The sequence below is a fragment of the Rana temporaria genome, chromosome 7 (assembly GCF_905171775.1).
Source record: "Rana temporaria chromosome 7, aRanTem1.1, whole genome shotgun sequence".
Lineage (NCBI taxonomy): Eukaryota > Metazoa > Chordata > Amphibia > Anura > Ranidae > Rana > Rana temporaria.
In genome coordinates this window covers 208,049,406-208,071,520 of record NC_053495.1, presented here as the reverse complement: position 1 = coordinate 208,071,520, position 22,115 = coordinate 208,049,406, and the positions used below count along the sequence as shown (strand labels likewise).

At 46.7% G+C, this 22,115-nt stretch overlaps 1 protein-coding gene across 18 annotated transcripts in view; it reads right to left on the bottom strand.

Annotated features, from left to right (window-relative positions):
* Positions 1-4,752: 4,752 nt before the first annotated feature.
* The window catches only part of PTPRF (protein tyrosine phosphatase receptor type F), a 1,292,748-nt gene continuing 1,275,385 nt past the window's right edge, over positions 4,753-22,115 (bottom strand). For all 18 annotated transcript variants that reach the window (XM_040360892.1, XM_040360891.1, XM_040360897.1 and 15 more), the window contains 9 exons: positions 19,174-19,293; positions 15,708-15,862; positions 14,198-14,483; positions 13,444-13,622; positions 12,745-12,871; positions 11,034-11,159; positions 9,599-9,753; positions 7,393-7,528; positions 4,753-6,292 (listed from right to left, as the gene is read on the bottom strand). In XM_040360892.1, the coding sequence (XP_040216826.1) occupies positions 6,224-6,292; positions 7,393-7,528; positions 9,599-9,753; positions 11,034-11,159; positions 12,745-12,871; positions 13,444-13,622; positions 14,198-14,483; positions 15,708-15,862; positions 19,174-19,293 (1,353 nt within the window). In that variant the 3' untranslated portion in view covers positions 4,753-6,223. The remainder of the gene's footprint in view (positions 6,293-7,392; positions 7,529-9,598; positions 9,754-11,033; positions 11,160-12,744; positions 12,872-13,443; positions 13,623-14,197; positions 14,484-15,707; positions 15,863-19,173; positions 19,294-22,115) is intronic.

Sequence of the window (22,115 nt, the reverse complement as noted above, 5' to 3'; positions counted from 1 at the left end):
CATATTTTTGGTGCAAAAAAAAAACACAATTAGCGTACATTGATTAGTTTGCGCAAAAGACATTGTGGCCGCCGGCAATTCACAGGTCCCTTTATACTCCAGGATACATGTATAGAGCCATGGCAGTTCCTTTTATACGCCTATATGCATGTATAGAGCCATGACAGGTCCTCTTTATACTCCTATATACATGGCAGTTCCTTTTATACGCCTATATGCATGTATAGAGCCATAACAGGTCCTCTTTATACATTTATAGAGCCATGACAGGTCCTCTTTATACATTTATAGAGCCATGACAGGTCCTCTTTATACTCCTATACATGTATAGAGCCATGACAGTCCCTCGTTATACTCCTTTATACATGTATAGAGCCATGTCAGGTACTCTTTATACATTTATAGAGCCATGACAGGTCCTCTTTATACTCCCATACATGTATAGAGCCATGACAGTCCCTCGTTATACTCCTTTATACATGTATAGAGCCATGTCAAGTACTCTTTATAGTCCTATATACATTTATAGAGCCATGACAGGTCCTCTTTATACTCCCATACATGTATAGAGCCATGACAGTCCCTCGTTATACTCCTTTATACATGTATAGAGCCATGTCAAGTACTCTTTATAGTCCTATATACATTTATAGAGCCATGGCAGGTCCTCTTTATACTCCTATACATTTATAGAGCCATGACAGGTCCTCTTTATACATGTATAGAGCCAGGACGGGTCCCCTTTAGTTATCATGATATAAAATAATGAATGTGGGGGCCTTTTGGTTGGCGTGATTTTTTTTCTGGGGGGGCAGCGTTTCATTCTTGGTCCCAGGTAGCACAATGTCTTGGGCCGGCACTGGAGCCGTCGGCGGTGCACATTCGCGCCGGATACCCAGAAGTGATGGATCACGTGTAATATAAACCTAACTTTTTAGATACAAGGTTATTTTAACCACTTAAGTCATCTTTTTTTTTTTTCAGTATTCAGAAAATTAGGACCAATGATAAAAAAGATTTTTAATACAGAAATGTCAGCTTAGTGAGAAGTTTGTCCAAAAAAGAGAGAACAAGAGTTTAACATTCTAGCTTCTTCCAAAGGTGTTCAGTAGGGATGAGGTCAGGGTTTTGGGCATGACACTCTAATTCATCCACACCAAATCTTTATGAAGCTGGCTTTGTATGTGGGGTGGGGGATAATGGTGGACCAGTAAAGGGTCTACACCGGTGGCGGCTTGTGTTTTTTTTTTTTTTGGGGAGGGGAGGCGTGTGAATGCAACCAACCCCCCCAGCGGTACAGACTAATCCAGAACCCCCCCCCCCGGAGCTAGTGGCACGGACTTATCCAGCAATGGTTCAGCTAGCAGCCCGTAACGGCACACCCTCACCCGCTGTATGCCTGGCAATTACCCCATCTTCGTGGCGGCCGGCAAGCTGTGTTCCAGGCAGCGGCTCTGGTTTCTCTCCTCCTTCCTAGGGCGTCCAACAGCATCCCCTGTACTTTCAGCCAATTGGGTGACAGCTCTCAGACCCGCTTCCGGATTGGCCGGAAGGAGGATCCTATTGCAACACCCCTGGGTGGTCTCTGGATGCAATGCTCTGTGCCCCGAGCTTACCCTAATTTGAAGCCTTTTAGAGCCTTTGACTGGGGGAAGGTAAAGATCTGTGTTACTGCCAGTGGCGCTAAACTTTTTTTTGGGGGGGGACCCCGCCCCCCTTCAGGTCAGCACTCAGTTCCTCCGCAGTCGCCATCCCCACACTCTGCCCCTCCTCCTGGCCAACCCAATCTGCCTCCTGTCTCGATTGGCCAGGAGGAGAAGCCAGAAGACAATAGCGAATATCGATTCGCTAGTGTCACAAATGGGTGGGTTCTGCGCCCCGAGCCCAACCTTTTTCAAGCCAATTAGAGCCTCCGGCGTTAATCATGTGGCTTGGAAGAAAAAAAAAACAACACTCATACAAACGTAGGAGTACGGCAACCCCTCATGCAAACTAGGATTGGTGCCCATTATGGGCTGGCCACTCCTGGTTCCTGCTTAACAGAAACCCAGGATCAGTACCATTCCCCTCTGACAGAATGGCAAACTGCAGGTCCCAGTGGACACCACATCCACCGGGCCTGTCGATTGGCTCCCGCTGTGTCCAATCACAGCGCATCCTGCGCCCCAGACGTGTCAGATCACGTATTAGGTACGTGATGTGGCACATTTAGCTGGTGCAGAGATCACCTGCATCACGTGCCAGCAAGGCACATTCTTTGTTCCTCCTCATAGAGGGACTCATATATGATTTGTGCACATTTATCTATGATTGTTATATGTGTTATAATTTCATTTAGTATGATATTTGATTTTCGTTATTGTTAGTCATTTTAAGCGCTACACTTATATATTCTTAGGTACGTGATGTGGCACAGAGCGGCCGCCCTGCCGCTGCACATCTACGGTGGGCGGTCCGCGAGCGGTTAAGCTTACCTTCTATTTCCTATGAAGATCTATTCAATCCCTGCTTCATTCAAAATACAGGGTGGGCCATTTATATGGATACACCTTAATAAAATGGGAATGGTTGGTGATATTAACTTCCTGTTTGTGGCACATTAGTATATGTGAGGGGGGGAAACTTTTCAAGATGGATGGTGACCATGGCGGCAACCATTCCCATTTTATTAAGGTGTATCCGTATAAATGGCCCACCCTGTACAAGCTGCAGTTTGTGTTCCAGCAAGACTGTGTACAAAGCTCCATAAAGACATGGGGGTAGATTCAGGAAGCTTTTACGGCGGCGTATCTCCAGATACGCCGCTGTAATTTCAAATCTGCGCTGGCGTATCGTTACGCCGAATCTCAAAGGCAGATACGCTAACAAAAATAGGCTTCCTCCGCCGACGTAACTTGAATGTGAGCAATATTACGTTGGCCGATTCCGTTCTTTTCGGCGTAGAATATGCAAATTACCTAGATACGCCGATTCACAAACGTACGTACGGCTGGCGCAATTTATTTATGTCGTTTACGTTAGGCTTTTTCGGCGTAAGGTTGCTCCTGCTATTAGGTGGCGCAGCCAATGTTAAGTATGGACATCGTCCCCGCTTTCGAAATTTAAATTTATTACGTCGTTTGCGTAAGTCGTTCGCGAATAGGGCTGGACGTAATTTACGTTCACGTCGAAAGCAATGATGATTTGCGCCGTTCGTAAAAAAAAGTAAAATACGTGGGGTCAACCTAATTTGAATAAAACACGCCCCCTCAACATCATTTGAATGACGCGCGCTTACGCCGGCCCCATTTACGCTACGCCGCCGTAAGTTAGGAGGCAAGTGCTTTGTGAATACAGCACTTGCCTCTCAAACTTACGGCGGCGCAGCGTAAATACGATACGCCGCCGTAAGAAGGGGCGCAGCTACCTGAATCCATCCCATGGTGGTGTTACCAGTTTGGTGCGACGGAACTGGAGCGTCCGGTACAGAGCCCTGACCTCAACCCTACTGGGATGAATTAGGAAAGGGGTAGGCCCCTCCAGCTGTTGCAGAACTACATGTCCCATCATACCTCTGGGAAGTAATTTTAACTGCTAGCCTTGCAATGCCTCGTGGGAAATGTAGTTCCACAACAGCTGGAGGGCCCCAGGCTGCCCCCCCCCCCCACTGAATTGGAACTTCGACCGCAAGGCAGGTTTTTTTTTTCTTGGTGCCCAATGTGAGGCAGAACAAGCAACATAGGTCTTCTCTTCCAGCATCAATATTGCTCCTTAACCACTTAAGGACCCCTTCACGCAGATATACGTCCGAAGCTCCGGGACCCGATTGCCGCTGGAGTCCCGCGATCGGTCCCCGGAGCTGAAGAACGGGGAGAGCCGTGTGTAAACATGGCTTCCCTGTTCTTCACTATGGCGCTGCATCGATCGTGTGTTCCCTTATATAGGGGGACACTATCGATGACGTCACAACTACAGCCACACCCCCCTACAGTTGTAAACACACTTCAGGTCACACATAACTCCTACAGCGCCCCCTGTGGTTATCTCCCAAACTGCAATTGTCATTTTCACAGTAAACAATGCATTTTAAATGCATTTTTTGCTGTGAAAATGACAATGGTCCCAAAAATGTGTCAAAATTGTCCGCCATAATGTCGCAGTCACGAAAAAAAAACGCTGATCGCCGCCATTAGTAGTAAAAAAAAAAAATTATTTATAAAAATGCAATAAAACTATCCCCTATTTTGTAAACGCTATAAATTTTGAGCAAACCAACCGATAAAGGCTTATTGAGATTTTTTTTTTTTACCAAAAATAGGTAGAAGAATACGTATCGGCCTAAACTGAGCAAAAAAAATTTTTTTTTATATATTTTTGGGGGATATTTATTATAGCAAAAAGTAAAAAATATTGCATTTTATTCAAAATTTACGCTCTATTTTTGTTTATAGCGCAAAAAATAAAAACCGCAGAGGTGATCAAATACCACCAAAATAAAGCTCTATTTGTGGGAAAAAAAAGGACGCCAATTTTGTTTGGGAGCCACGTCGCACGACCGCGCAATTGTCAGTTAAAGCGACGCAGTGCCGAATCGCAAAAACTGTCCGGGTCCTTTAGCTTGCCTAAAGGTCCGGGTCTTAAGTGGTTAAAACAGTTTTTCTATTTAAAAAATAAAATAAAATGTATTAGTCCTGATTAACAGCAGACATTGGCTCACTCATCGATTCTGCTCTTCTTTCCGCCCTCTAAAAACATCAACAAACATCGGACAAATTTGTATGAAACCTGATTATTCAAATTTATTAACACCGAGATTTTTTTTTTTCTTTTCTGTTTTCGGCAAAGATGCAGGTATTAGTAGACGGAGTTTGCATGTATTTTTTTTTTTTTTATATATTTTTTTTTAACTTGTTTTTATTAACAAATAGAAAACATACTGTGTACAACGGAGCAATCTCCTAACAGCACTAATGTATACACAAGGTAAAAACGGTCTCCTTATCCAACATTAGCGAGACGCCGGTCCTTTTCCCGCGGGGGGGAAAATAACATCGCGCATAATACGAGTTCCCATCGTTCATCCACCTCCGGGTTTTTTTTTCTCATCAGGACGCCGGACTGTACCTCATGAGTACACGGTGCTCTTTCCTGTTAGAAGGTCCATAATTCTGTACATAGTAACAAATGTTATTGTTTTTTTGTTTGTTTTTTCTAGAGAGAGAGAGAAGGAATCGGTATGGTGGCACCTCTTTTTAAAAGGCTTCATAATTCTGAGTTTTTTTTTTTTTGTTTTTCCCCCCTCCCCCATCCTTATGCTAAATATAATTGGGAAAGAAAAATATAAATCCTTCAAAAAATTTCATCCTACAACTCTGAGCAAATATAAGTACTCTCTTCTTGTTCCGCAACCTACATGCCCCCCCCCCCTCCCCCAAAAGTCCTCGAACCTCGTGTGCGTCTCGCTCCAGGCGAGTGCCGCCCGTTGGCTGGGCTGCAGGCTGGAAGAATAAAAAAAAAAGAAGAGTAAATAACTAAAATATAAAGGAACTGGGCAATGCTGATTTAACTTGGTCCCCTCATTGTCCACCCCTTTGTGCTATATAGAGAGTCAGTGTTCACATTTCCATTGGCTCCTGTGCGATCGATCACGCTTACATGAGATATACGTCGAGCTCGCTGAAAGTTGTCTCTTTTTAATTGTTCCTTTTCCAGGGTCCGGGCGAGAATCTCGTGTGCTTTTATTTTTTATTTTATCCACATCGCAGGGGAAGCCTGGAGCGCAAAGTTCTTGTAAATCACCTCTGGAATTATCCTTTTGCCCCCTCCCCCCCCTTAGCAACATACTTAAAAAATAACAATAAAATATAAAGATAAACATAAAATGGTTTCCCTTGGAGGGGGAACACCAGACTTAAAAAAAAAATAATAATAATAATAATTCTAAAAAAGTGATTAAAAATGATAAAAAATAAGTAGGAATTTTTCCATATCTTGTGTTTTCCTTTGTGCCGTAGTTAAGGGCCGAAGAAGCAAGACCTGAATGGAGGGGGACAGGGATGAGTTGTGCCAAGTCCCAAGCAAGCCTGGCAAAGCTTTGCCATTTTTATGTTGTTTGTAAGTAGATGATGTTGGGAACGGCGCCTGGAATAGAAGGAGGGGCCTGGCACCGGGGTTGGCGGTGCCGGGGGGGGGTTCCTTGGACGCTTCACTCCCAAGTCTGGCCGGCGGGGGGGTTTAGCGGTAGTTATGTTGCATAGTGGTCGAAGCTGCCCAGGTACTCCAGTGCAGCCCGGTAGCACAGCTGATACTGGTCCTGCAAAGAGAGAGAGAGAGAGAGGACACTGGTCAGGGAGGCAACAAACACAACTTTATATAGACATACAAAGGCCTAGATTCACGTAGAGCGGCGCAAGTGTGGGCGGGCGTAGCGTATCGTATTTTTTTTTTCCGTATCTTTGTTTTGTATCTACAAAACAAAGATACGACGCCATCTGGGATTGATCCGACAGGCGTACGTCTTAGTACGCCGTCGGATCTTAGGTGCATTTTTTCCGCCGGCCGCTAGGTGGCGTTTCCGTCAAATTCCGCGGCGAGTATGCAAATTAGCTAGTTACGGCGATCCACGAAAGTACGTCCGGCCGGCGCATTTTTTTTACGTCGTTTGCGTTCGGCTTTTTCCGGCGTATAGTTAAAGCTGCTATATGGTGGCGTACTCAATGTTAAGTATGGCCGTCGTTCCCGCGTCGAAATTTGAATTTTTTACGTAGTTTGCGTAAGTCGTTCGCGAATAGGGATTTGCGTAGAATGACGTCACCGTCGGAAGCATTGGCTGGTTCCGGTTTAATTTCGAGCATGCGCACTGGGATACCCCCACGGACGGCGCATGCGCCGTTAAAAAAAAAACGTTGTTTACGTCGGGTCACAACGTATTTACATAAAACACGCCCCCATCTCAGCCATTTGAATTCCACGCCTTTACGCCGCCAAAGATACACTACGCCGCCGTAACTTACAGCGCAAATTCTTTGAGGATTTTGAAAAAAATAAAAAAAAAGTTACGGCGGCGTAGTGTATCGGCCATCACAATGCAGTAATTACTGTTAGTGGCTTTAGGCTCCGATAGTTGTCGAATGTTAGAAATAAAATCTGACAAGCTGGTTGTACCCAAGTTGATCGATAAATCTGACTTGGGTACAATCAGCCTGCCCCATACATGGATCAAAGCTTGGCCAGTGCTTGCTGAACCAGCCGAATTCCGATCCATATATATGGCTGGCTTAAGTGAGAGTGAAGTGCAGTTACTGTACAGCACCCCCCTATGTAGGAATATACAATAACACATAATATATACAGCAAGGATTTTCACCCATGAACGTGCAGGTGACGTGTCGGGTCAATGATGTGGGGACTCACCTCTGTCTGTACCATGGCTGGTCTCTGTGTTCTCAGCGTCTTCACGGTCTGGAACATGTCCACCACCCCCTCGTACCTCATCCGCTCCAGCACGATGCTCAATGTGATGAAGACTCCGGTCCGGCCCACGCCAGCACTGTATAAAACACAACAGATTAACACAAATGCCATTTAAAAAACAAAAAACAAAAACAACCCCTTACACATCCCCCTATGGGATCAGAATCTAACCCTAATCGAGACTTTAGTGTTAAAGGGGAACTCCAGCTAAAAGCATCTTTTAAGCTCAGCACAGACTAGATAAAGGGCAGGGTCAGACTTACCATTGGGCTTGACTGGGCTGAAGCCCATGGGCCCCACCGAATAGGGGGCCCCCAGAGGAGGAAGCAGGAAGAGCCCTGCAGCACGGGAGGAGGAAGCAGGAAGAGCCATGCAGTTGTGGATGAAGAGGTAAGAAGTCCATCCAGCCATAGAACCCCCCCCCGCTCAACAACTACGATCGCCACCCCCCCCCCACTCAGCTACTGCGATGGCCCCCCCTCCGCTCAACAACTTCAATCGAACCCCCCCAACAACTATGATCGGTCGTCGATCAGTGCCCCCCCCCCCTCGCTCAACAACTTCGATCCCCCCGCTTCTCGGCTCCAGGGGGCCCCTTCAATCAACACTCAAGCCCAGGGGCCCCCACCACCCTAAGTCCTGCCCTAATAAAGGGTGAAACTCCTGTCAGGTGTTATGGCCGTGTCCCCTTTGGAAAGATATCCCCCCCATGTCCTGTCCTGGTGATGGAAAGTTCCTGGAAATCCAAACACTGGCAGTGTCATTGAAATGGCAGAGAATTCTCCTATAGGCACGACTGCAAGAGGAGGGACTTCCCTACCTGGGAGGAGATCTTTCCTGACTTTTCATTGTGTCACCAGGACAGGAAGTGAGGAGGAAATCCCAACTGGGACAAAGCAAAGTTCTTCCAACTTCTCTATCCAAAATGTAAAGTTGAAGTTTAATCTGCTTATATTTTGCCTTCACCTATCTCCCCCTGGTGGGAGGGGCTGACAGGGTGCTGTACATAGTGTCATGAAAACATCCCAGCCCCTTGCCCCAGTACTCCTCCCTGGAGCCCTCAGTCCCGATACAAGACGTGAGTTGGCTTTTGGGAGGAGTTATGCAAATATCAAAATCCCATGATGGAGGAGCAGGTGCCAGTGTTCCTAGGGAGACTACACGGCCCTAGGTAATGCCCATGTGATGCTGAGCCTTCAGGATTGAAAGAACTGAAGCCCTATGAATAAAAGGGGCAGACTGGGGACAGTCAGGCTAGAAAGGGCTAAAGATGATATTGGGGTGCAGTAAAAAAAAATGTCATAGGGGCAGTGGATGAGAGGTCAGCAGTTTGTATGATAGCATACAGGGGGTACTAGTTTGTAGAGCAGAGAACAGGGGGCAGCAGCAGGGCACTGTACTTTGCATCAGTAAGGTAGAGGACAGGGGTCGCCAATGGCAGGATTGTGGGCAGAGCCCTTTCATCCATATCTGCAGTGTACACAGCCTGAACAACATCAGTAACCAGCTACACAGTGTTCAGATTGTAGCTGTGTGTAAGGGAATCAGATTTTAGTTACAGTGTGTGCTGTGCTGGGGAGGAGGAGGCCTTGCTGCTGCTTGTGCTCAGGCTGTGTACACCAGTGGTTCCCAACCCTGTCCTCAAGTACCCCCAACAGGCCATGTTTGCAGGTTTTCCTTTATCTTGCGCAGATGCTTCAAATCAGAGTCAATAGCTTGGTATTTTGGACAGCTATTTTATCCAAGAGAAATTTCCAAACCATGGCCTGTTGGAAGTACTTGAGGACAGGGTTGAGAACCCCTGGTAGGGATGGGATGCAGTCAGGCATAGTGTGAGGGGTGGGGGCACAACTTAAATCTTGGGAGGCGCAGTCCACCCCAGCACCCTCCTAGTTCCGGCCATGTGTCTAAGAGGAGATTTCCCTCACATTGGAAAGATATTCTCTTACTTCCTGTTGGGTCTACAAGACAGGAAGTGAAGATTCACAGATTGGATACACATGTCCCCCCTGCTGTAGATATCCCTCTGTATAAGAGAGGGCTCTGATTATCTACTGTCCGCTCCTCGCCTTTCCTCCTGTTGTTCTATGGACATTATTTATGAAAGAAGATGAATATGTTTGGTGTAGCGGATCGCGCTCCTCACCTGCAGTGAACAGTGATGGGTCCGTCTTGTCCGAACTGTTCTTTCGTTTTGTGCACTTGTCCGATAAAGTCGATGAAGCCCTCTCCCGTTTTTGGCACTCCCTGCTCGGGCCAGTCTGTGAACTGGAACTGTCTGATTGTCCGAGACTGTCCGTCCTGTGGAGCAAAGAAACGGTCAGATCTGGGAGGTACAAAAAAAGGGTTCATTTACTAGGATCAGTTCGTAGTCGGCGGGCAGTTAAAATTCCTGCAGTTCGATATTTTTTTTCTTTCTGACTGGTTACTGTGGGTTATCCGGCTTTGCCAGTGGTGGATAGGCATAATGGCAGGATGGCTGTCTGTCTAAAGATCACAGCCCCGGGTGCGAGAACCCATAAAAACTGGCCTAAATTTATGAAGTTTTAATTTTCCGGAGCTGAAGTGGTTAAGTAACCCAATAACATAGGTCAGGGATATGCAATGAGCGGACCTCCAGCTGTTGCAGAACTACAAATCCCATGAGCCATTGCAAGACTCTGACAGCCACAAGCATTATACCCAGAAACAGAGGCATGATGGGACTTGTAGTTTTGCAACAGCTGGAGGTCCGCTAATTGCTTATCCCTGACATAGGTGATCAGTAGTCACATGGGGCCAGATTCACAGAGCAAGTACGCCGGCATACTTTCAAATTTCCTGCGTCGTATCTTTAGTTTGAATCCTCAAACCAAGATATGACGGCATTTGGGTAAGATCCGATCTTAGATGCAATACTTCGGCGCCCGCTGGGTGGAGTTTGTGTAGTTTTCCGCGTCAGGTATGCAAATTAGCGATTTACGACAATCAAAGAACGTACGCGCGGCCGTCGCATTTTCTAACGTCGTCTGTAGTCGGCTTTTTCCGGCGTATAGTTAAAGCTGGTATTTTGCGGCGTATAGATAGACTTGCCATGTTAAGTATGGCCATCGTTCCCGCGTCGAAATTTGAATATTTTTTTTTTGCGTAAGTCGTCCGTGAATAGGGATGGACGTAACTCACGTCTAAGTTCAAAAAATGACGTTGTTGCGACGTCATTTCGCGCAAAGCACGGCGGGAAATTTCTGGACGACGCATGCGCAGTTCTTTCGGCGCGGGGAAGCGCTCCATTTAAATGAAACCCGCCCCCTGATCGCCGATTTGAATTCCGCCGCCAGAAATACACTACGCCGCCGTAACTTACGGTGCAAAATCGTCGAGGATTCAAAATTCCGCCAGGTAAGGCTGCGCGGATCCAATTCTCTCTGGATGTGGCCCATGATCAGATAAGGGACACGGTTGGCTTTCCAACAGTTAAATGTTTACTAGTCCCGGCATGTCATGGGTACCGCAGTCCAGACATCCTGGGACCTGTAGTTCATCGGCAGATGCCAGGACAAGCATAACAGAGCAGAGATCAGAAACGACCCGCTTCTACTCACCCGTGCGTCCGTCACTTTGAATTCACGCAGGATATACTGAGGCATGTTATATTCGGCCATTGGGTCCACCACGAAATACTGATACCTCGCGGAGCGCTCGGCCGGCCAGTACTGATGGCACTTTTCCTGTAGAGAGGAACAAACACCCGTTAATGCTGAAATATTTCCTCCCGCTACATAAATTACCAAGAAATAACTTTATTAGTCATTCAGAAGAAAATTTATCGTATTTATCTGATAACAAAGACATGATTGTCCCTTCAGAAATCAATTCCTCCAAGGAAAACATCATTATCGGCGCATTGTCACCACATCCCGGTGATGATAACATTGTGCGCCAATCAGAGGAGCGTAAGAAATTGATCACTAGTGGTCTGAACAAATCCCCGGAGCCAGCTGATGAAAGCACCCGCGCCATGGCTTCCTAGAGGGTACCTGCTGCTGACTTCAAATGGTAAAAACCTCCAGGTACCCCACGTGTCCTTTCTGATACCTTACTTCTCTGTGTATCTAGCTGCCTAGCTATCTGCCTTAAAAGCCTTTCAGAGTGGCAATAGGGTGAATGTTCCACCCCACCACCACAGATCCCAACCTCAATTCATCCCCAATTTCTGTTGCAGATGGTGGCTCCAAATAGGAGGAGGAAGAGGGGAGGTGGGCAGGTGTCTTCATATAATGAGGTCTACAGCTGCAGGTGTAATGGAAGGTGGATTGGCACCTAAATAATGCATAAGATGGGCCTAACTAAAATGTCATGGAGCAGCTGGGTGGGCTGCAAGGCCAAGCTTTGGAAAGGACAGCCTAGTGAGCAGTCAATTACAGCAGCCCTTCGTAGGGAGCAGGGGCCCACCGGAAAGGGTTCTCTCTTCCTCCAGAAGCAGTGGCGGCTGGTGTTTTTTCTTGGGGGGGGTCGACAAACAACCGAACCCCCCCCCCCCCCCCCTGCAGCAACTCAAACCCCCCACTGTACGCCTGTACCCCATCTAGGCAGCGGGATGGGGCATCCTTGGAGCTGCAGCAGGGATCGGGCATCCATGGACCAGGGACCGGCGATTCTTCTCCTCGCTTCCACTGTATGTCTCCTCCCCCCTCCTAGGTGTCCAATAGAATCGCCTGTCCTTTCAGCCAGATCAATATTCCTATCGCACACGTTCCTGGTAGATACGGCTCATAAAATGGTGAGTGCTGCAGCGATTACCAGTTGGGTCCTGGAAACATCAAACAAGTATACATACTCGCCAGCACACCATGGATCGACAATTTTCGTCCAAAAGTTTTAATGAAAGAGATCACATCACAAAGGAAAGTGCAACGTTTCGCAGGACCCCTTCGTCAGGCATGTGATCATGATGAAGGGGTCCTGCGTGACTCCAAAACGTTGCACTCTTCTTATGTTGTGGCCACCCCTGTCCAGAAGGCCAGTCAGAGGTCACAAGCCACATGAAGATGCTTTTGGACATCTTGGACTTTTAGATTAGATTCCCGGATAGACTGCTTGGAAAAATCTATTTCTGACCATCAATGCCCTCATATTGGTTGACCAGTCTGGAGTGAATGTTTCCATACAATCATCTCCCAATCTGATCGTTACCAGTGCAGTGGTCACCACCTGTATATGAAAGCCTTTCAGGTGAACAAAGAATTGCCCCCAGTCACATAATGGCATGGATTGGTACACTCCAACACTGATAAACCCGCTGATCGTTCTTACCCGGCCCATTTCCCGCAGCTTGGTCAGCATCACCACAATGGTGGAATTATGCTCCCATAGCATGCGCCAGAAGTCCTCAGTGGTCTCCGCCAGGGGTCCCTGAGTGGCGATGTAGCCTTTCTGCTGCCTGCAAAACAAGAATGAAGCATGAGGATAGGAGAAGTGGATGAGGATAACATTAAGCAGGACGATGGGGTTTATTTACTAAAGGCAAATCCACTTTGCACTACGAGTGCACTTGGAAGTGCGGCCGCTGTAGATCCCGAGGGGAACATGCAAGGACAATAAAAAAAATGCATTTTTGCTTTTTCCATAATTGGATGTTAAAATCAGCAGAGCTTCCCCTCATTTCGGGTCTTCCCCTCAGATTTACAGTGACTGCACTTGCAGTGCACGTATAGTACAGAGTGGCTTTGCCTTTAGTAACTCAACCCCACAGTCTTTCCATAGGTTGTGTAATATGTCTGCCTAGGTGGCACTTTGGAGAAGTCACAATTTTGAGATGAACATTTGACTGCTGGGGCCTCCCCCCGACAGTGGTGGAATGCCAGGGCCCGGTGCGACTGCTACAACCCTGATAGTTTTTCCACTGCTAAGTCCCCAATACAAGTTGGGAGCCCCAGCTGTCGCTGAAAACCGCCGTTCTGACAGATTCTCTTTATTCACAAATCACATAACTGCTTTCCTATAGGGCATTACCTATAGCCATCGATGGAGCTGGCATTGATGTAGTCAGAGCCCTCGACACCACGGATTGGCTGAAGACACACACGGCTCGATTCATAGGGCATGATGTTCACCAGCCGGTTCTTGAACTTGTTGCATGGTAGGTTGGCACTGATGAACCGTGAGGTGTGGGCTTTGGAGTTGGCCAATAGCTACATAATAAAAAAAGAGGAAAAATTAGTAAACAAGATTTCAAAGGACAAACGAGAAAGAAGAGTTCTAGAATGTGAACAGAAGCACAGTCTAAACCTTGAGATACATTCCCTTTAAATCACCACGATCCGGTGGCTAATGACTGTCCATGAAGATAGACTCACCACCAACACATCTGCCCAGCACCAAAGGGAAGCGGAATGAGTTCAACCCCAACACAGAAGTGTCCTCCTCTACTGTCAATGAAGAGAGACTCACCAACAACAGGGCTGTCTTTAAGGCAGGGCAAAAGGGAAAGCTGCCCCAGCCCCAGTCATTGTTGTGGGGCCCAAAGCAGCTGCCCCCTTGAGCCTACACTGCCAAGTGGATTTGGGAGGGCCCAAGAAAATGTTTGCCCAAGATCCAATCAATATTAAAGACGGCCCTGACCACCAACACATCTGCCCAGCACCAAAGGGAAACAGAACGAGTTCAACCCCCAACACAGAAGTGTCCTCCTCTACTGTCAATGTGTGGAGTGCCATGGATATAGATTGACATTTTTTTGGTAGATACCGGCAGATGGCGACCGTACCTTGAACTCTAGCTCCATGGCGGTGACGCTCTCTCCCACAGGGACCTGAGACAGTTTCTGGATATGTGCATACAGGCTGCGTGCCGGTACTTCTGTGTTCCCACACATGACCGCCTCTAGCAGGGCCTCGTGGATGAAGACGTATTGGTCCTCCGTCTGTACCATGTAGTTCCGCTGAGAGCGCATACAGGTCACCTGACCATAGATATCCACCGTCTTCTCCAGCTTCACTCGCTCCAGCATGGCGTCAATCACAATGAAGCACCCTGTTCTTCCCACACCGGCGCTGTATGAAAAAATAAAAGGGTGGAAGGTTACCGAATTATGTTAAAGCCAAATACGACCCAAAGCCTCATTCACACAGAAGACTCAAAATACATTTAGCTCAGTATTTTTGGATGGTAAAACATTATTTTTCTGCTAGTAAATCCCTTATACAGCCCACTTCCTGTTTCCTTATACAGCCCACTTCCTGTTTCCTTATACAGCCCACTTCCTGTTTCCTTATACAGCCCACTTCCTGTTTCCTTATACAGCCCACTTCCTGTTTCCTTATACAGCCCACTTCCTGTTTCCTTATACAGCCCACTTCCTGTTTCTTGTCTGGTCATTAGATTAGGCTTTAATGTTTAATTGGTTGCCTACATAGGGCTAGATTCACGTAGGGGGACGCAAGTTTGTGCGGGCATAGCGTATCCTATTTACGCTACGCCTCCGCAACTTAGACGGGCAAGTGCAGTATTCACAAAGCACTTGCTCCGTAAGTTGCGGCGGCGTAGCGTAAATCTGCCGGCGTAAGCGCGCCAAATTCAAATTGTCACAAGGTGGGCGTGTTTTATGTAAATAAAACTTGACCCCACGTAAATTACGTTTCTCACGAACGGCGCATGCGCCGGCCGTGAATGTATCCCAGTGCGCATGCTCCTAATCACGTCGCAAATAGTCAATGCTTTCGACGTGAACGTAATTTACGCATAGCCCTATTCGTGAACGACTTACGCAAACGACATCATTTTTTTTAAATTCGACGCGGGAACGACGTCCATACTTAACATTGGCTATGCCTCATATAGCAGGAGCAACGTTACGCCGGAAAAAGCCTTACGCAAACAATGTAAAAAAATCCGCTGGGCGCACATACGTTTCTGAATCGGCGTATCCAGCTCATTTGCATATTCTACGCTGAAATCGACGGCAGCGCCACCTAGCGGCCAGCGTAAATATGCACCCTAAGATACAACGGCGTAAGAGACTTACGCCAGTCGGATCTTAGCCTAATTTCGGCGTATCTTGCTTTCTGAATACAGAAAGAAGATATGCCGGCGCAGATTTGACACAATGGAAAGCCTATTCTACAAGGCTATCTTCTGCAGTGCTATGGTGCCCCATTATGATGAGGATGTTGCCCTTTTGGGCACCCACTGCCCCTGTGTGCCAACCCCCCCCCCCCTCCCTGTACCCAATCCTCCAAGGGATCTCTGGCTGACAGCAACTCCCGGTCTCCTCTTACCTGCAGTGTACCACCATAGGCCCGGCATCTGCCGGATTACACGCCTTCACTCTGCGAAGGAAGGCCAGGATCGGCGTGGGGTACTCGGGAACCCCGTGGTCTGGCCAGGCCATGAACTGGAACTGTCTGATTTCTCGTTTTTCACTGGAGCCGTTCTGTAACACAGATAGAAAATGGAATACAATACAATGCGTATTTAAACACTCCATAAATCCCAATCATGTTTATACCCTCACTGGTCCATTTTAGGATGTTTTATCCAGATCTGTACATACAGCAAAGTATCTACACCAGTGGCACCTTTTTAGCTCAATGTGTCAGATTACAAAATTCAAAAGTTGCATTTGTACCAAATGAGCAGATGGTTTTATTGAGAACAAAATCGTTTTGATATAAGGACACTGGGGCTCAATTCAAAACCCCCCCCTTTTTTTTTTACTTTAAAAGCTCTCCCAACTCGCAAAATACCATAGTGGTTGCATACTGGGTAACAAGGAGCTGTGGGGCTCAAGAATTGCTCCATGACCAGGAAAGGAAGGGTGTCCCCCCTGCCCCCGCTAGTACATAGATAGTACCTGGGCAGCAGGAAAGTGATGGAGTTTAAAGATATGGACACCTGGAAAGGTAAGTATACATGGACTATTTTAGATGGTGTGGTTATGTTACAAGCGACCCTGTGGTTGCTCCCCCCACTGAACCCTGGCATGTGGTGGGGGGGGAGGTATTCAACCAATGTAAACCCAAATTCAAAAATGTTGATATATTGCAGCTTACTGTACCTTGAGGTGGTGGGTGCATTTCTTCCACCGACCGGGCTTCTATTCAGTTACTTATGATTATGTGTTGGAAATAACATGTGGAGTTTTTTTGATTCATACCAAGATAGTTATATGCAGAGCGCAGGCGCCACCTGCTGTTCCCTTTCTGGTATAGCTTTGCTGTTTGTAGAACTTACATATTGTAATTTCTTAGAATGTGTTAATAAAGTTGTTAGGAACCAGTGCATTCTGGGAGATTTCTCTAGGAGGAAGTGAGTCATCGACCATTTTAAAAGCAGAGTTCCTAGTATATAATTTATTTTTTTATAAATATTGTTTTTTTAACACTATTATTTATATCACTCGCGTATTGCCGCTCGATTGCCGTTGTTTGCGATATATTAGATTCTTCTCTCCCTGGCATGTTCCATTTTGCTTGTGGGCATGTGAAGCCCACAAGCACTATCTTCCGGGTTTCGGTGCAGCTTAGCGACCAGCATGCAGCGCCCGTTATCATGCATGCGCAGTAGGTACCGCTCGCAGCGCCGTACACTTCCGACGTTACCATCAAAAGTGCTCGCCCCGTTGTGATGGCAACGAAGATAAACCAAATCACTAACAGACTGGCGTCATCGTGTCACTTCTGGTTTCTGAATCTCGCAATAACGAGCGGTGGCCAAACACACCGACTCCTGGGAATTCTGACACATAGCTCCCAGTAGACAGTGCGCCGCCGGATACGACGGGCATATCCGCGGGCCGCAAAGACTGGAAACTCCATTGTAAACTGGAATATCCAGGTAACCTTTAGGGGAAAAAAATAGATAAAAAAATTTCATTGCACAATGATTATGCTGCAATAATGCCAAGTTTTAAAATTGTGTGGAACTCTGCTTTAGCCCTGGTTCACACTGGTGCGATTTGACATGTTAAATCGGCGGCATTTGCCGGCAATGGCACCGTCCTAAACGCTGCGACACCACATCTGCGGCACTGCACTGATTTCAAAAAGTAGTTTCTGTAGTACTTTTTGCGATTTCGGCCCCCGCGATTTACATTGACATCTGTGCAGAAACTGCACAGATGTCTTTGGAATCGCGGCCGAAATCGGGACTGACAAACGGGAGTGAAATTGTGCGAGTTCAGGTAAACATGGACACCCCGCCCATTCTGGGTAAAACTATCACCCGTAGCACCGAAGTCAAAAGTCTCAGAGTCATTTTCGATACCTACATGACAATGGATGCACAAATAGGGTCAGTAGTCAGCGGATCCCACCATCTGCTGCGCCTACTACGCAGACTCACCCCCCTTTATCCCGAAAGAGGACATTGCAGTCGTGGTGGGAACAATCATCAATTCCAGACTGGACTATGCAAATGCCCTCTATCTAGGACTCCCCAAATACCAAATCACTCGTCTGCAAGTCGTTCAAAATACGGCCGCTCGACTAGTGACCGGCAAAAAACCATGGGAATCAATCTCACCTTCACTGAGAGCACTTCATTGGTTGCCAGTAAAAGACAGAATCACTTTCAAGGCACTCTGCCTAATACATAAGTGTATTCATTGAAACGCCCCCCAATATCTATGCGAAAAAAGAAAAGCCCATAACCCCAATCGCATTCTGCGATCCACCAATCAAAACCTACCACAGATACCCAAAGCCAGATACAAGTCCAAAGGAGATCGAAGATTTGCAGTCCAGGGACCTCGCCTGTGGAATGCGCTACCAACCACCATCCGACTGGAGTCGGACCACTTGGCCTTCAGGAGAAAGATTAAAACCCATCTCTTCTGAGGTCAAAGGGTTTCACTCACGGAATAGATACAGCGCCCAGAGGCGATTTAGTTTGCATGTGTTGCGCTATATACGTTTTTCACTCACTCAACTCACACGGCTTCACTCCCACAGCCCAGTGTGAACCTGGGCTTAAGGAATCTTTCAATAGGGCTGTTTCTTCAATCTTTCACCATCACCCCCTCAGCGATCTTAAAAAGTGAGTTCTTGTTATCTCATTTTGTGTTATAGAGCCATGTTTCTTTATTTCTTTATTATATGCAATATTGTACTGATTGATGCTCGTTTTATCAATCTGTAGTTTCACCTGGCTCGTTCTAATAAATTTAAGATCAAAGAAATATGGTATCTGAAGTTTATGGAGCGGGAAGGTTTAGCTCTCTGTCCTACAGACACCTATTCACTGATTTATAATCATCCATAGAAATATCTCCAGCCCCAGAACAATATTGTGATTCTTACCTAATAACAGGTTACACAATTACAAAAAGTTAGTGTCGGTCTTAGACGATCTGTCGGGATGAGTTGCACGGCGGCGTCCGTAACCCGAGAACGGTTAAATTAAAACTCCAACAATGACATTATCGAGCCGCCGCAACACTAAACTCAGTCACCGTCTCCCCGCAATAGGTATCCAAAAGTTTCGCTCCGCACCGCTATCTGCGTTCATTGTTCCTCTCATTAAGCTCAGCGCACCGTAAAATTATATTATAATTGAAAATTAAATTAAAACATTACACTCTTAATTTGCTTGTCTAGCTTCTCCCGTAATGTGCTGTCTTATCGCGGTCGGGGGAGGGTTGCACGGTGGGCGGAGGAGGAAAGGGGGGAGATATCATCACTTGTGGGGTCACCCATGCAGGAGGAGGAAAGTTAATGGTTAGAAACAACGCTCCCTTCGTCTCACCTTGTAGAGGGCGAACGTCCTCACTGTGTACGTGGCCAATTCGACCGTGTCCAGCAGGGTGACTTGTATCATTCCGTACGTCTCCGAGCCGCGGCTGGGCCAGTACTGGTCGCATTTCACCTGCGAATCGGACACAAAACACCATTTATAATTTAGTAAACTACCAGAGAGGATTGATTATACGGTCTGCTGGAGAACTATTTGCTGTGTTTCATCCACATCCTTCTTCACAATCGTTACATTTGCGAGATCCATCACAGAACAATCAAATTATTATTTTCTCTTTCGTTCATAGACGGACACAGCCTTCATTGACCTTAGGGTTATGCTTCTTCCTACCAGGAGATTTAAATCTCCTGGTAGGAAGAAGCATAACCCTAAGGTCAAAGGATGCTGTGTCCGTCTATGAACTCAGAGAAATGGATTTTACGGTGAGTACAAAAATCCTTTTATTAAAGCCCAACTGAACTTTCAGCTTAAATTGACTTCATACATTCCACATTCCAGGAGCCTCAAAAGAAAAAAGGTGTGCAAAGTCTTAGGCCTAGATTCACGTACCCCGGCGTAAGTGTGGGCGGGCGTATCGTATTTACGCTACGCCGCCGCAACTTAGAGAGGCAAGTGCTGTATTCACAAAGCACTTGCGTTCTAAGTTACGGCGACGTAGCGTAAATGTGCCCGCGTAAGCGCGCCTAATTCGAATAGGGAGGAGGTGGGCGTGTTTTATGCAAATAAAGCATGACCCCACGTAAATGACGTTTTGAACGTACGGCGCATGCGCCGTCCGTGGACGTATACCAGTGCGCATGCGTCGGATAGAATGCCTAAGATACGTCGAACACTGCCTACGACGTGAACGTAACTTACGCACAGCCCTATTCGCGTACGACTTACGCAAACGACGTAAAAAGATACGCTTGTTCTGACGTCCATACTTTGCATGGGCTGCGCCACCTAGAGACCTGCTTTATCTTTACGCCGGCGTATGTCTTACGTAAACGGCATAACTAATTGCGACGGGCGTACATACGTTTCTGAATTGGCGTATCTTGATCATTTGAATATTCGACGCGGAAAACAACGGAAGCGCCACCTAGCAGCCAGCGTAAATATGCACCCTAAGATACGACGGCGTAGGAGACTTACGCTGCTCGTATTTTAGCCAAATTTAAGCGTATCTGGTTTCCAGAATACGCTTAAATATACGACGGCGCAGATTCGGACTTACGACGGCGTATCTACTGATACGCCAGCGTAAGTCTCTGAGAATCTGGCCCTTATAGTTAGTTTTCTTTAAAAAGCAGCCACAGGGCAGAAAAGCCTGTCCCCCTGGCTGCATGCTGCAGAGAAGGACCCTTGCTCTATCTGCAAGCAGTGGTCTCTCTGCAGAGGTGAGACATGCCCTGCACTGAGTCAGACTCCTAGATCTGCAATCAGCATATCCCTGCGAACTAGTGAACTCTAGTTCTGACTTAGCAGGGGGGTTGTTAGACCTCTGGAGAGAGACCACTGCTTCCACACAGACAGCAAGGGTTCTCTTCGGAATTATTGGAGAGAAGAACCCTTTGCTTTTTGGGTGAAAGCAGTGGTCTCTTTGCAGAGGTCAGATATGCCCCCGACTGAGTAAGATGCATTTCTCCACAATCAGCATAACCCATGCTCCCTGCCAGTCGGTGACTTCTGGAGAGAGACCACCGCTCCCACACAGACAGCAGGGGTCCATATCTTCAGCATTCTTGCGGAGAAGGGCCCTTTGCTCTTTGTGTGCAAACAGAGGTCTCTTTGCAGAGGTCAGACATGCCCCGACTGAGTAAGACCCTTTGCTCCACAATCTGCATAACCCATGCTCGCTGCTGAGAGACCCCATCACTTCCACACAGAGAGCAAGGGTCTCTCTCCTCCAGCATGCTCCTAGAGAATTACATTTTGCTGTCTGTGTGCAAGCAGTGGTCTCTTTGCAGAGGTCAGACATGTCCTCCACTGAGTCAGACTCATAGCTTTACAATCAGCCTATGCCATGCTCCCTCCTGATAAGTGAACTCTAGTTCTGACTTAGCAGGGGGTTTGTCAGACCTCTGGAGAAAGACCACTGCTTTAGATTTTATAGATATCTGCTTTAGATATATAATTATTATTATTATTATTATTATTATTATTATTATTAAAGGGCCCAGAGGTCGCCAGGGCCCTGGATGGCAACCCCCCCTTTTTTTTTATAAATGTTTATTTTTATTTTTTTTATATATTTTTTTTATTTATTTTTTATTAAAGGGGCCAGATGTCCCGGATGGCAACCCCCCTTTTTTTGTAATTTATTTTTATAAAAAAAAAAAAATATTAAAGGGCCCAGAGGTCCCCAGATGGCAACCCCCCCTTTTTAAAAAAAAAAAAAATATATATATATATATATATTTTTTTATTAAAGGGCCCCCGGATAGCTACCCCTTTTTTTTTATATATATTTTCCTTTATTTCTTTTTTTTTGTAAAGGCCCCCGCCCACTTCTCAATTCGCGGCAGCCCCCCCCCACTTCTCAATTTCAGGCGGCAGCACCCCCCCCCCCCCCCGGTTCTCTGCTTCAGGGGGCCCATGCCTGAAGCTGTGTAAGGGCCCCCATAATTCCTGATGGCCCTGGGCACATTGCTTGATCACCAATACTTGACACAATTATTTGGTGTAGAGCCATGCGTTCTCTGATTGGAAGAGGTGGAGAAGGTGGATGATGTCCCAGGCTACACCTCGTCCAACCCCAGAATGCCTTGTTTTCCTTGAAGGAAAATACAAGGTTTTCTAAAGGATGGCGGTCCCAAGTGCAGGAATTCCTCATCTCCCAGCTTGGATTTCCAGTTATAGAATTGTTTTTTGTGTACAGAGTTTGTCATCACCACCCCACGTGTGTGTGTGTTTATATATATATATATATATATATACACACAGACACA